The 14,776-nt window shown below is 41.3% G+C and overlaps 1 protein-coding gene and 1 long non-coding RNA gene across 2 annotated transcripts in view; both read right to left on the reverse strand.

The window, feature by feature from the left end:
• The window catches only part of LOC109996902 (uncharacterized), a 57,084-nt gene that overhangs the window by 3,745 nt on the left and 38,563 nt on the right, over positions 1-14,776 (reverse strand). The window contains exons 17-22 of the mRNA XM_065949149.1: positions 11,636-11,807; positions 10,880-11,025; positions 8,293-8,522; positions 6,148-8,140; positions 3,322-3,495; positions 1,583-1,759 (exon numbers count right to left, since the gene is read on the reverse strand). Coding sequence (XP_065805221.1) covers positions 1,583-1,759; positions 3,322-3,495; positions 6,148-8,140; positions 8,293-8,522; positions 10,880-11,025; positions 11,636-11,807 — 2,892 coding nt within the window. The remainder of the gene's footprint in view (positions 1-1,582; positions 1,760-3,321; positions 3,496-6,147; positions 8,141-8,292; positions 8,523-10,879; positions 11,026-11,635; positions 11,808-14,776) is intronic.
• On the reverse strand, positions 12,750-13,789 carry LOC114918165 (uncharacterized). Its single transcript, XR_003806792.2, has 3 exons — positions 13,505-13,789; positions 13,085-13,248; positions 12,750-12,974 (listed from the first exon to the last, which is right to left on the reverse strand). It is a non-coding gene; the product is annotated as an uncharacterized lncRNA (long non-coding RNA).

The following is a 14,776-nucleotide window of genomic DNA, read 5'->3' on the forward strand; positions in this document are numbered from 1 at the left end:
CATCTGCTAAGTGAGTTGTAACTTGTAATTGCGTGTCCATTTTGGCGACCCCTCTGGACAAAGTGAAACCTCTTTACTGATCTTGTCCTGTACAGTATTCCTTAACAAAAAACTGTTTTTCCCACTTTGAACTCTACAAACTACAAGTCAGTGTGACTCTCTTCTGTAGAGAATGTAAATAAAGGCTTTTCCAGACAGCGTCCTGTGATTCTCCTCATGTGACAGCGACCAGGTGGAAACAGGCAGACTTTCAAAAGGACTTTATAATGTTGTTGGTCTCAATGACTTTAGCCAATCACCAAGAGAAATCCAGATTACTTTCAGTCTGTTCCATCAGCAGATCAAACCTCCTCACAGTACGTTTCAAATCACAGAGTTTGTTTTTATATATGATCATAAAAAACATGAACAGTATGAAAATGAGGAAGAATTTATACAATTAATTTCACATTTTTTACTATAAAGCAGATGATTTCCACTGGATTCTGGTTCCTGTTCGGCGACCAGGGCACTGGTCCATATGTGTTTGTGACATGTATTTACTTGTCATTATAGGTCGACACTTTTACAAAACGTGATCAGTATCAGTGCTTGAAGTATTTAGGCTCAAAGTGTGTATGCGTGTTCTGTTTATTGTGGTAACTATTTTACAGATAATGAAGCCACAATACAGATAAATCTTTTGTTTAGATTCTATTAATGGTGCTGGCTTCCATGATGAACAGTAAATGGAAACATTAAGGTTATTATGACAAAAGATGTGTTCAGTTCAATGTTCTGTTCTTTATTACTTTGTGATGGAGTCAGCTTTTGATATCCATTGAAGTAGACCACAGAGGGATCCATTTGATTCATCCTTGTTGCCTTTTTAATTAAATACGTGTCTTGTTTGTGTAGTTTGACATGAGTCATTTAAGGAAATGGTGGAGCATATATTCACTGACAACTTCACTGTGCCATAAGAGTGATAAGTTCTGTTGGTTAACAATATCACCATCAAAAAAAGGCTGAGAGAAAGAGAGGACTTTCCCAGGTTAACTTATCATGGAGAGTGTTTCGAACTCGTGCCGAAGAAAAAAATATTGTTTCACATCCTATCGACCTAAGCTTCCATTTCTGCTGAAATGTATAAATACCCCAAACATAGAGGTCATGGACCCTTGCATACTTGTTATATTTTAGGATTATCAAGGCAAAATAATTAAAGTGTCCGAGGAAATGGCGTACAGTTTGTTGCCTCTACCTCTTCATTGTTAAGTTTGCAATAATGGATTATTATCTGTATTTATTTTCCTAAATAAAGCATGACCTTTGAAAAAACTGTGTTCTGATAACAATAATTATTTCATAATAATGAACTAAACAACTAAACAAAAAATTTCAAAATGAATAAACTAGTAAAAGTTGTGGGTGACGGGGTGGCATCGGACATCTGACCCCGATGCTAAACATCTACTAAATAATTAAATTTCCCAAGATTTAAATTCAGGCAAATACTGAAAATATATAAATCCTGAAATGTGCAACAATGGAGGATGTGGATTGAAATGATAGAAATGAATGACACAGTCAGTGATCTGACCTCAGAGTCTCCAGTCTGCAGTTTGGACTCTGCAGATAATCACACAGCAGCTTCACTCCTGAATCCTGCAGCTTTTTGTTGTAGCTCAGGTCCAGCTGTCTGAGATGGAAGGGGTTGGACTTCAGAGCTGAGACCAGAGAAGAACAGCTGATCTCTGACAAACTGCAGTCCCTCAATCTGAATAAAGAATAAAAGATGTAAATGTAGATGACAGTGAGCTTTATGCATGAATGTGTGATGTTGTCCACGTGAACACACTGATGTGATCATCATCTGTTCATTCCAACATTTAAGGACTTGATTGTGATTCATTCATGTTTTTGTTCTTCCTGATCATTCTTAGATTCAAACACTCAAAGCTCCTGTGAGGAACTTTAATTGCGTGTCCGTTTTGGCGCCCCCTGTGGACAAAGTGAAACTTCTTTACAAACTCTGACAAACTGCACTCCCTCAATCTGAATAAAGAATAAGAGAATAAAAATAATGTATAATCCATTCACATGTGTTCAGGTTGTAAGGAGTATCTCAACATCACTTTGTCCTGATGAATAAAGTTTTCTCTAAATGATTAGAGGATCATTTCTGATTGTGTATTCACTAAATCTAAATCCTCCAAATGTCAGCACAACATTCATACAGCTGTTCATGTACACAGATGAAGAACAGGCTGCTGATATCAGTCAGCTCTGTGATGTTAGTACATTTATCAAATCAGACATTATTGAATCCAAAGTCTTCATGATTTCACTTCTTAACAGAACCAGAGGAAACCAGAGGCTTCATGTGCACGTTGTTCTTAATCTTCATGAAGAGTTTGAAACTTTTCTCCACATTATCAGAAATCTCTGCATGAAGATGATTCCTAAATCTGGAATACTTTGACAGGATATAGAAATGTTTTAAAAACTCAATCTAAACTTGTTCTAAATGATAAACTCTCTGACTGACCTTTCTCCTTTGTGTTTATTTTTGAACTCTTCAAGCAGAAAACTATCCCATCATATATTTCAAATCTGTCTGTATTTGTGTAATTGTAAGTGTGTCTGTTAAAGGTCCCACATTATGCTTTTTCTGGTTTTATTTGCTCTTTAGTGTGTTTTCCAAGTGTCCTGTGCATGTTTAGGCACATCTATGTGCAAAAATTCAAAGTCCTCGGAAACGCGGCTTCTCCTACGTCCTCCTGTTAGCTGTAGCATTAGCCGCATGTAACGCTCGGTTCTAGCCCCCCTCGATAAGAATTTGTCAGTCCGACGTCATTGTCAGTGTGAGATCACTGATCTAAGCCCATTGGCTCGTTGTGGCAAGCCCTGCAGCTCATGTTGAAATTTCCGAGACGCGTGCTGAGCAACTGACCAATAACGACAGAGCGGATCGGCAGACCAATCAGAGCAGACTTGGCCCACGTGGGGTCTAACAGTGTGGGCTCAGCAGAGTGTAGCTGACGGACTCAGAGCGTAGAGGGAGCAAGGAGGAGCAGTTCATGAAAACAGACACTTTTTTCAAACTTTATCTATTGTGAACGTACAAAAGTTGGTACATAGATTATATATATACGAACCCCAAAAAGGGCAGAATATGGGTTCTTTAAGTAATGCTGTTTTGGATGTTTGAGTATTACTTTATATTTGTGTTAGGACGCCCCTTAAAGATGAGACGATGCATCTCAAGCTGCTGAGCTTTAATACATTCAAACACAGTTTCTATTACAGACATATATATATTGCAGTCAGTGATCTGACCTCAGAGTCTCCAGTCTGCAGTTTGGACTCTGCAGTCCCTCACACAGCTTCACTCCTGAATCCTGTAGCTTGTTGTTGTAGCTCAGATCCAGCTCTCTGAGAAGGGAGGGGTTGGACTTCAGAGCTGAGGCCACGACGTCACAGTGAGTCTCTGAGAGTCCACAGTAACAAAGTCTGTTGTGACACATATAATAGAGAATTATGACTCATAAAAGAAGCGTTTGATATATACGTCTCATATTTGATGATTAAACAGTTTGTCATGTCCTGTTTGGTCTTAACTTTACACATCAGTGGAATCTGTCACTGACACAAAAAGTCTCATCACTCGTTTTCAAACCTGCACATTTTTCATCTTTCAATCATTCACTAAATGTTGCAGATGAAAGGAAACAAATGTAGTTTTATTTAGGGTTACATCATGTCTATAGTCTGTGATCTAAAGTGTGATCTATTCAGAGGACTCTCTCTGGATTAGAAAACCATTTGAAACTCAGTGAACAGTAACTCTGGAGGAGGAGGATCTCATTCTCGTGCCGTCTGGCTCTCTTCTATAAACGGGAAAATACAGTGACTGCTGCAGAATGATCCAGAAATCAAATAAATCAGCTAAGAATAATATGTAGTGAGGTAAAGGATCTCCTTCCAGAACAGTTTTTCTGTGATCTACCTGCTGAGATTTTAAGATATGATTCTCATGATTGATTTGTAATAACTGCAAAGCTGGAAGGGGCACTCACAGCATCTGATGTGCCTTTTTCAAACCAACCCCTACACCCTCCCCCTCTGTGAGTGCACTCTGTTAGAAGTCACACTCGCAGCTGAATGAAGTCCAATTCATCAAGGTGTAGGGTAGAAATACAGCGGCAGGCTTTGGGAAAAACTTCACTCTCTCAGGCGGAAACAGGAACTGTGTGTTACCATGGTTTCTCAGCGGCATCTTGCGGAGCGGCTTTTTCTTTTTAGCTAATGCATTCTGTGAAAATCCTGATGTAGATTCTCCTTATTCAGTAAGTTATATAAGTGTAGAATAATAACAAAAGTATTAGATGGAGCCTACATTCTTTATTTTTATTTATAATTTAATGTTCAGTTCATTTTTTTGTAATTTCAGAGAACAGGTTGTCCTAAATGAATACAAATAAAAGGAGACTATTGTTGAACAAGTTTATTTTTTGTTGTAACATAAGGTTGTATTGAGATTTAACAAAGACATAAAAAAGTAGAAAAATAAGAAATAAATATGGACAGTGAGAAGTTGTCTGCAACATGACTTAATATTGTTTTGTTTTCGCAACAGTCCCTGTGAATATAAAACACTTTACGATAAAATAAACACCTCAACTTGAGGGAGAAAGAAGATTAAGCCAATATTTGATCCTTAATACAATACACATTTGAAGTTGTTAACGTCTGTATGAGAACATTAAATGTCTAAGAGCAGTGTTTGGAGGCACTTGCATGGAACTTACAGGTTGCTTCCTCCATGACGATGACCGGACGAGGGTTGCCACCTTCCAAGCAGAAAAATAAAGGACACCCCGCATAGGGGTCTGACCACCACTGACCCAACGATGGGGTGGGGCACCAGCTGTGGTGAATCATGATTTAAAACGTTGTTTTAATGAAGTATTAAGAGTCATACTTAAAGTTTTAAGTGCTTTATTAACACTTTTTTTCCAAAATAATTTACAAACGCAAAACTTCAGTGTAAAGGCAGATACAGTAATGTAATTACATCTTAACTTAAACTTCAAATAAAGTTAATAACTTAACATTCATTCATTAACAGAGTATTATTGAAGTGCTTTTGACACTGCTGTACCATAGAGGGGAGCAGTAAGATGACAGATTTTTTATTAAATGAACAGTACGAATTTAATTTTTTTGTTGTTTTCTCATGAATCATAGTATTAATATGGTTTTGAACTACTTTCTTATTGTATTAATTAAGTGTCTACTGTCGATATATTGATGTTGTATTGATGATATCTCAGGCCATAGTGTGATTACAGATTTGGCTAAAATAAATCATGTTCTTGTTTTATGTACTGAAAAATGTTCACGCTATCCAAACTATACTGGAATAACCTTTCTATAAACATCTGAGAAAATATATTAAGTTTGCCTACAATAGTTTCCTTTATATTATATTCATTTTCACTGACACTGTCAAGCCAGACATTACTTTCTACTCACGTCTGTATTTCTGTATCCGTTTATGTTTCAATGGTGCACGGTGCGGGTATCAGAGGCAGCTGCAGACATGTTTCCTTCTGACTCCTAGGACTTTCTCTCACCCAATCACTAAAAAGCTCTCATTGCTCATGCCAAAAAAGAACCAAACAAACCAACAGACGCTCTGAGGAGGCGGGAAATAGCCGGCTAAATGCGGGCTGAGTTCAAGGCATCTTGGAAATACGGGAGAATATCAGTGTAAAGTGTAAAATCGAGACAATTCCCTATTTTACGGGACGGGTGGCAACTCAAAGCCAGACACAACAGGCGCTGCAAGTGATCCGAAAGTTGGCATCGGTGCAGACTCGCTGGTGGAGGGTTTTATAACCCACTGCCCGCAAATTGGTTTGGGACAAACTTAATATGGCGGACCCTCCACGTGGAAGCGCAAACGGAGGGGTAGTGGGTTGGGAGAGGGTGTAGTAGCTGGTTTGAAAAAGACCTGATATCTCCCTCTTCAGGGATGAACACTATCAGCCAGCTCAGTCAGTTCTTTGGGAATTCCCTCCTGAATGTGTTAACAAAAGCAAATTTTGAACTCAGGACAAAAAGCTAAAAAACATCACGTGTGAAAAAGATTGGACTTACTTTGCCTTCCTGCAGTTCCTCACAGCTGGAATCAGTCTCAATCGTCCCTGGTCTGATGTCTTGTACTTCTGCAGGTCCAACTCATCCAGAACCTCCTCTGACATCTGCAGCATGTAGGCCAGAGCAGAGCAGTGGATCACAGAGAGTTTCTTCTCTGATCTGTTCTCTGACTTCAGGAACTCTTGGATCTCCTGATGGACTGAGAGGTCGTTCATCTCCATCAGACAGTGGAAGATGTTGATGCTTCTTTCTGGAGAGATATCATCACTGTTCATCTCCTTCAGGTTGTTGATGACTCTCTGGATCATTTCTGGACTGTTGTCTGTCTGACCCAGCAGGCCTCCTAAGAGTCTCTGGTTTGACTTGAGAGAGAGTCCATGAAGGAAGCGAACAAACAGGTCCAGGTGACCATTTTTACTCCTCGTGGATTTCTCCATTGCTTCATTTAGGAGAACATCAAGAGTTGAATCTACATATTTTTTCCCCAGAAAATCCTCTAGTACTGTTGTGTCCCTGTTGGTGAAACAGTGGAACATGTAGACTCCAGCCAGAAACTCCTGAACGCTCAGATGAACAAAGCAGTAGACTGTTTTCTGGAAGATCACACGTTCTGTTTTGAAGATCTCTGTACAAACTCCTGAGTACACCAAGGCCTCTGTGACATCCAGGCCACACCGCTCCAGGTCTTCTTGGTAGAAAATGATGTTTCCTTCATCCAGATGTTCAAAAGCCAGCCTCCCCAGCTTCAGAAGAACTTCCCTGTCAGCCTCCATCAGCTCATGTAGACTTGTCTCACGTCCCTCATCATACTTGTTCTTCTTCCTCTTTGTCTGAACCAGCAGGAAGTGTGAGAACAGGTCAGTCAGGGTCTTGGGCAGCTCTCCTCTCTGCTCTGTGCTCATCATGTGCTCCAGAACTGTGGCAGTGATCCAGCAGAAGACCGGGATCAGACACATGATGTGGAGGCTCCTGGATGTCTTGATGTGTGAGATGATTCTGCTGGACAGATCTTCTTTATCACTGAACCTCCTCCTGAAGTACTCCTCTTTCTGGGCGTCAGTGAAGCCTCGTACTTCTGTTACCCTGTCAACACATGAAGGAGGGATCTGATTGGCTGCTGCAGGTCGAGAAGTTATCCAGATGAGAGCTGAGGGGAGCAGATTCCCCTTGATGAGGTTTGTGAACAGTGTGTTTAACGATGATTTCTTTGTGACATCAGAAACAACCTCCCTGTTTTTGAAGTCCAATGACAGTCTGCTTTCATCCAGGCCGTCAAAGATGAACAACAGTTTACAGACAGCGAGCGTCTCTGCTGTGACCTTCTGTAATGTTGGATGGAAAACATGGAGCAGCTCAAGAAGACTGTACCGCTTATCTCTGATCAAGTTCAGCTCCCTGAATGAAAGCAGGATCACCAGACTGACGTCTTGGTTCTCTGAGCCGTCTGCCCAGTCCAGAGTGAACTTCTGCACTGAGAAGGTTTTTCCAACACCAGCAACGCCGTTTGTCAGAACCACTCTGATGGATTTCTGTTGGTCGGGTTGAGCTTCTGTCTCATGTTTCTGTTGGTCGGGTTGAGCTTCTGTCTTTTGGTTCTGTTGGTCGGGCTGAGCTTCTGTCTCATGTTTCTGTTGGTTGGGTTGAGCTTCTGTCTCATGTTTCTGTTGGTCGAGTTGAGCTTCTGTCTTTTGGTTCTGTTGGTCGAGTTGATCTTCTGTCTTTTGGTTCTGTTGGTTGGGTAAGGCTTTAAAGATGTCCTGACACTTGATTGGAGTCTCATGGAGGGTCTTCTTTTTAGAGTCTGTCTCAAGCTGTCTCACCTCATGTTGGGTGTTCACCTCTTCACTCTGTCCCTCTGTGATGTAGAGCTCAGTGTAGATCCTGTTGAGGAGGGTTCTACTTCCTGTTTCATCACTTCCTTCAGTCACACGTTCACATCTCGTCCTCAGGCTGACTTTATGTTCATCTAAAACCTCCTGCAGACCTCTATCTACTGAAAGAGAGAATGATGGAATCTGCTTATTATTTTCAAATGTTTTTGTAAAAGAAGTGAAAAAGAGTTTTAATTTCTATTCTTTCTACATTTACCAATAAAAGTCCTGTTTTAGGAGGAGAACACAGAAGCAGAAAGGTGTACAGTCTTACTTCGTTCAGTGCTGCTCTGACTGACTGTCTGCAGTCCAGGTCCTGTTCTGGATCTTTTTCCACACTGAGGACAGGACGAATCTCGTGGTGAACCGGACTGGTCCCAGTATGAGGTGATGCACTGTCTGCAGAACCAGTGTCCACAGCTGGTAGAGACGGGATCCTTCAGGACGTCCTGACACACAGGACAGGACGGCTGCTCCTCTATAACATGAGTCCTCTTCGTCCCCCTGTGAAGACATGTCTTAAGAACTAAACTGATTGTTGACTGATAGAAAAAATTAAGATTTATCAAACACGATCCAAACACTCTGTTGATCATAGAGAGCAGGTAACGCCTTCTTTCTTATGTTTGTATTCAGCTCATAGTCTGCAGTCAGATGATTGTTTCTTGTGTTTTAACCCTCCTACTTTCATAAAGACTAAAGGACAACATTTTCTCTCTCACCGTCTTTGAAACATTAATGATCTGTGTGCAGTTTTTTTTTATTAAAGCAGACTGAACATCACGTGCAGCTTATTCAAAGAGTGTGATCCTGTCATCAACTGTTTCACTGTCACTTCAGACAGCTGGGCTCGGGTTAGTCTGTCTTTAAACTGAGGTTAGATGTGGTGAAACATTTTGAATTACATTGTGGTGGATCAGCAGTATCAGGGCACACTCACACATCAAGTCTGCATCCGCACATCGTACAACAACACAGAGAACACAACAGCTACTTTACAGAGTTTGAGGCTTATTTTTGTCAGATACAGATATAACACTCTGGAATCATACTTCATGTTCACGTTGTGTTCCCGTGCTTCTGCTCGTGCATGAGAAACCGTACCATGCCTAAGCCCATCTCTTCCATCCCTGATAGGGAATCAGAGAACTCACACTCAAAGGAACTGGACTTTGGGGGTCAAACGTGCTTGGGTACAGTACGGATGACCTACTGTGAGTGTGCCCTTAGTGATGTTACGGTTTCATTTGTTGTCCTTCTCTTTATGGATTCCGTCTCTACTGTCCTAGGTCAGATTGTGACATAAAGGCAGTCCTAGACTTTGACACAACCTGACCCTGAACACATCATGGTCACTGGCAGGAGGGTCTTTAAACTATAGCTGCACAAATTATATTATTTGAATCATGATTCTGGCCATCCCACGATCAAAGGAACATGACTGACGAGGATTATTTACATTGAAAAATAAGAGGTCTACTTTTTAAACTGCCTGTGGGGAGAATGAGCTGCCTTCTAATTTTAGAGCAACACCATGTCTACTTTTCCTCAACTCACTCAGTTTCTCTGCTTCTGTATGACCATGACCACACAGAATCATATCAGATGATGATGGAAAAGACTAAACTGAGACAATAACAAACTCTTTGAAACAGGGGCCGTGCTGAACGCCATCTTCTGTTGGTAATAAACGTACTAATAAGAAGTAGGAGCAGGGAATAAGGAGAGGATAAGGAGCAGGTCCAAAGGTTTGTAAGAGTCCTCTTAGATTAGATTACAGCTTTACAACGTGACTGACCAACCCTACAAGGAAACATCTAAGGTGTCAAGGTAAACTTTATTATCCCTGATGGGCAATTTGCTTTACAGCCAGCAGTGGGTAACAGGTGAAGGCTTCCTCCTAAAATCAAAGATCATCTCCTTGGTTTTAGAGACATTTATTTCTAAAAAGGAGCGTTTGCACCACTCAGCGAAGTCTGCCACTACTGGTGAACTCCTGTTCACCAAGTAAAGACACAACTACCGAGTCATCTGCAAACTTGATTACTTGTCTGCCATCGTAATGACATTGACAGTCATTTGTATATAATACAAATAATAGTGGTGAAAGGACACAGCCCTGGGGAGAGCCAGCTGAAGACAAAAGAACATCAGATAAAACCCCATTTACTCTGACCTTCTGAGATCTATCAGTTAAAAAGTCAATCAGCCAACACATTAAACTAGAGTCAACGTTAAAGATGCTTGAAAGTCGATCTGCTAAAATGTGAGGTTGGATACAATTAAAAGGGTTAGGGGTTAGAAAAATCAACAAAAAGCAACTGTGCAGAAGTTTTTGCACCATCCAGGTGACACTGGACCATGTGAAGTAAGGTGCCTACAGCATCCTCAACCCCCCTACCTGCCCTATAAGCGAGTTGAAGTGGGTCCAGTTTTTCCTGAGTTGCACCAAAAATTTAATTCTTAACAATCTTCTCAAAAGCCTTCATAACAAGAGAAGTGAGGGCTAGTGGCCGAAAGTCATTAAAAGATTTTGGTGTTTTTTCTTGGGTACAGGTACAATTACAGAGTCTTTCCAAAGGCAAGGGACTCTCTTTGCAAGGACTTCATAAAAATAAAGGAAAAATGTCAGCCAATGGCTCTGCACAGTTCTTAAGAAGTCGCCCAATGATATTATCTGGGCCTGGACTTTTCCTTTCTTTCACTCCCCTGAAGAGTTTAAAAACACAGTCTTTATCAATATGTATCTCCAATTGTTGTGGAGAAGCATTCTTGTACACAGACAGTTCTTCATTAAAATCATGTGAGTTAAAACGATTAAAAAATAATCTATGGTGTAATGAGTTGGTAAGTTTTCTTACTTTGTGTCTGAGGGTCCAGGTTCTTTACTGAAGTTTGGATTTTCACCTTTGGACCGATCACTCTTCAGGGACAGACAGCTGGGTACAGGAGACTCTGCTCCGTCCTCCTCGTCCTCTAAACACACGTCCATGTTCTGATCTGAAGTCTGAGAGGAAAAAACAGAAACACTGACTGAAAGATCAACAAACAAGAAACAAGAAAAACCAGTTTGATCACACACACACACACACACACACACACACACACACACACACACACACACACACACACACACACACACACGTCATATTAATCTAAGTCGAAACTCTGTGTTCACAGGAGAAAACTGAGACTAAAGAAGTGAAGATATAAAAACTCTGGATAAACACTCACCCCGCTTCACTCTTCAGTTCTCTGCTGCTGTCAATTTGAAATGGAGTCTTCACTGACTGAACACTTTTACCGTCCCGCCTCCTCTCATGATGCTGGATCATGAGGTTAGTGTTGCTCCTCCCCCCTCAATTTACAGGAAATCAGCTGGGTCTGATTTCCAGTGGTCTGAATCTAGTGTGTGCGTTCAGAGGATTATAATGTTAAATAATGAGAGGGAAGGTACACTGACAGAAATGCTAAGCACTCCAGGCTACGGGACTTCCGTCTGCCAGGATTTTGAACTTGTCAGGCCCGGGGCAGAGGGCTCTCTGTGGGTGACGTGTCAGTGTTTGATGACAGGGAGAATGTTAAACTGTAGCAAAGAGATGAGTAGCAAGTTCAACCCGGACACCGGGGATGGCGAAAGCACCAAGTGTCAGGCTGGTAAAGCGGGTGCAGAGGGATGAGTTGCAGCTCATAGTCCCAGAGCTAGCACTAGCTCCGGGCATTCCGGGGCTACAGCCACAGACCCACACTCGGCTCTCGTCCCCGATGTCAAAATCCCGGTCGGACTCGCTTTATCTCCGCGTTTCAGTAACATTGAAGTTATTCTGTGACCCGATACAACTTCCCTATCTAAACAGAACTTTCTGATCCTAGCTGTCTCTCTTACTCTACCCCGTAGGCTAAATAAACAGTTCCACAGCGCCCTACAGGCCTGGAGCACTTCCGTTTAAGGATTAACTTGCAGCGTTTCTGTGTTTGCTGTTGTTTTCTGGTTGTGTGTGTTTTGACTTAAGTTTCGTTTCTGTACTTGCAGCGCGTTTGATGCTTATGCAGTTGTTTTGCCTATTTGCAGCGCGTTTGTGTCTTTGCAGCGCGTGTCAGCCTTTGCATTTGTTTTGGTAGTTTGCATTTGCTTTTGAATGTGCAGCGTTTCTATATATGCTGCACGTTTTTCTAAATGTATGTCGTTTCATCAGTTGCTGAGCGTTTGACCCCTTCCGGCCACCGTAGTGTTGGCCTTGTGTACAAAATGTGTCTGACAGACTTGTAAATACCTGTGGTGGCTTTGCTTTTAGGTATTTTTGTGTCAATTCAAGTTGAGTTTGTATGTTGACTTCCTTGAAGTCTTTTGTTTTGACCAGTTTGCATAATAAAATACACACTTTAAGTCTATTGTTGTGATTGCATTTAGTGACTGTAGTTGTACTGGTAACGGTTATAACAATTAGTAATTGTGTGCATTACTCCCACTGATTTTTTTATTCTATCTTCTTATTTATATTTACATAATAACCAAAACATTATCCAGGTTTCAAGATTCAAGCCATTGCCATTGGGCAGAACAATGAAAATGTAAAATATCTCCCTGAGCATTGTCATGCAGAATATACCAAAGGTAATAAGAAAATAGGATAATATATTAAGAAGGAAAAGCTAAAGAGATCAAGATAAAATAGTTATTTATTAGAAAAACACTGACAGTCTATAGAAATACAATCAAAAGCACGTTTTGGCACTTATTTACACATTCAGCTGCTTGAGGGGGGTGGGGGGTGGGGGGGGTTCTTCACCATCCTGGAGCTTTGTTATGATGGACCTGAGCTCTGATGATGCACAGCTGTAGATACAGGCAGACAGAAAGATTAGGAGCAGCTTCTCCCTGTGAAATGTAGTCGTAGTCTCTTTCAAGGCGTTCACACTCCAGCTCTTTGATTTTTATTGCAGCAACTTCAGGACCTTGGACAATAATATAATTTTGTATTAGAGTGGTTTCCTATTTTCAAAACTGTTTAGGTAACAGCAACAATACATTTTTATGTTAGATAACTGTAATACTAAATACTTACATCTTGTTTCCATCACGGTTTCGAGCAGGAAGTCGGGGGTTCTGGTGGTTATAATCAGTAGCTGTAAGCAAGGTCAGTGTTCTGTATACAGGTGTGACCATACTGCTTCTCTGCAAACATGAGGGTGTGCTTTTGTTCTCCAAATCTGAAGTTGTCTGTTGGGTCTGTTGGGTAGAAAAGGCAGACAGAAAAAAACCTGCTTTGTTAGTGACATACTTCTCACATCCACTTCATACTGCACCAAATAACATAAAGGTGAGCAGAGTCCTCAGCTTGAAAATCAGCTGGAGAGATAGAAAGAGTCGCAATATAAATGCAGAGTGTGTCATTTCAAATAAATGTTGTAATGGTCCTAAATCACAATGATACAGCCATTGTCGATGTGAAAAAGTGCAAATGTGTTTGTATAAAAATAATTACAATTACAAGGTGTCCAGCTGCTCAGTGGGTAGGGACTTGGGCTCTGCTGTGCTCCCTGTGTAGCAGTCCCACTCTGACACCTCTCCACTAATGCATGTCCACAGCTCCTGTGTGTGTGTGTGTGTGTGAGAAGCAGCGTTAGTTTCAACAGCAACATGAGGGCAAAACTTTTCACCGGTGACAACGTTTGCAGAAGCGCTGCACAGATAAGTAGCAGCCGGAGCTGACGTAACCTGGACCCGGCCACAAGAGGCGTTTGCGCCTGCGTCGTCCTGTTGCTAGGTGACGCTGCAGCCCGCTGCCTACACGGCTGGTTGTTGTGCTGCATGTGTAAGTCTGTTTCATGTTCATGTGATTTTAAGGAGGGATCAGACACATGGATATTAAGTAAGGAAAATGTTAAATTAATGTAAAGAAAGAAACCAAAGGGAGGATCTCAAACAGCAGAGGTGCAGCTGCAGGTGTTACATTAATGGTGCAATTGCGCCCTCTGCTGGATCCACAGAGGTTTAGCATTTTTCAACTAGTATCTGATTATTTACAGTCAATGCTCCATCCACTATCAACATGACAACACGAGGCATCACAACAGTAACAATATAAAGTCAAATCAACTTCTCAATTTGGAAACTGGGATTATCCGAGGAGCACCTGAATGCAGCATTACACAGGAGTGAAGTTTGTGTGCACATTTATTAACCCTTTCTATCGAGCACATCTACTTTAAAGTAACACGAGAGAATGGCAACATATGAATCTTCATAACTTTATTCTTTGAGGACTCAAGAAGATGATGTTTGTCCTAAATCAAAATTATTTTATAGACTTTATTTGAGTGATTCTTACTTAAGTCCCACCTCTGATGAGGCAAATAGCCAATCATAGTTTGTGATTTTTGGGGTGAAACCAATATTTACAGTCTATGGGGTGAAACCTGCTACCGGTGGGCTGCTGTCTGCAGAGAGAGGAGTCTCCCTCATGTCAGTTTGATTCTGCTGAATTAAGGTTAAGAGTGCATACAATGGTCGAGTTATGTTGAGAGCGCCCTCTGCTGGATTAAACTGCAAACTACTTCATGCAGCCTGATAGGATGATAACTGTACATTTTGAATTTGAACGTCTCGTTACAGTTCGAATGTGAACTTCAGGGACAGTAAGGGTTTTATTTTGGGGGTCACGGGCTGGAACCCCTGCTCTAAGGCATTGGTTCCCTACCTGGGGTCCAGGTCCCTCTATGGGGTCACCAAAGAGCTCAGATGGTGAACTCTGTCT

The sequence above is a fragment of the Labrus bergylta genome, chromosome 20, assembly GCF_963930695.1.
Source record: "Labrus bergylta chromosome 20, fLabBer1.1, whole genome shotgun sequence".
Lineage (NCBI taxonomy): Eukaryota > Metazoa > Chordata > Actinopteri > Labriformes > Labridae > Labrus > Labrus bergylta.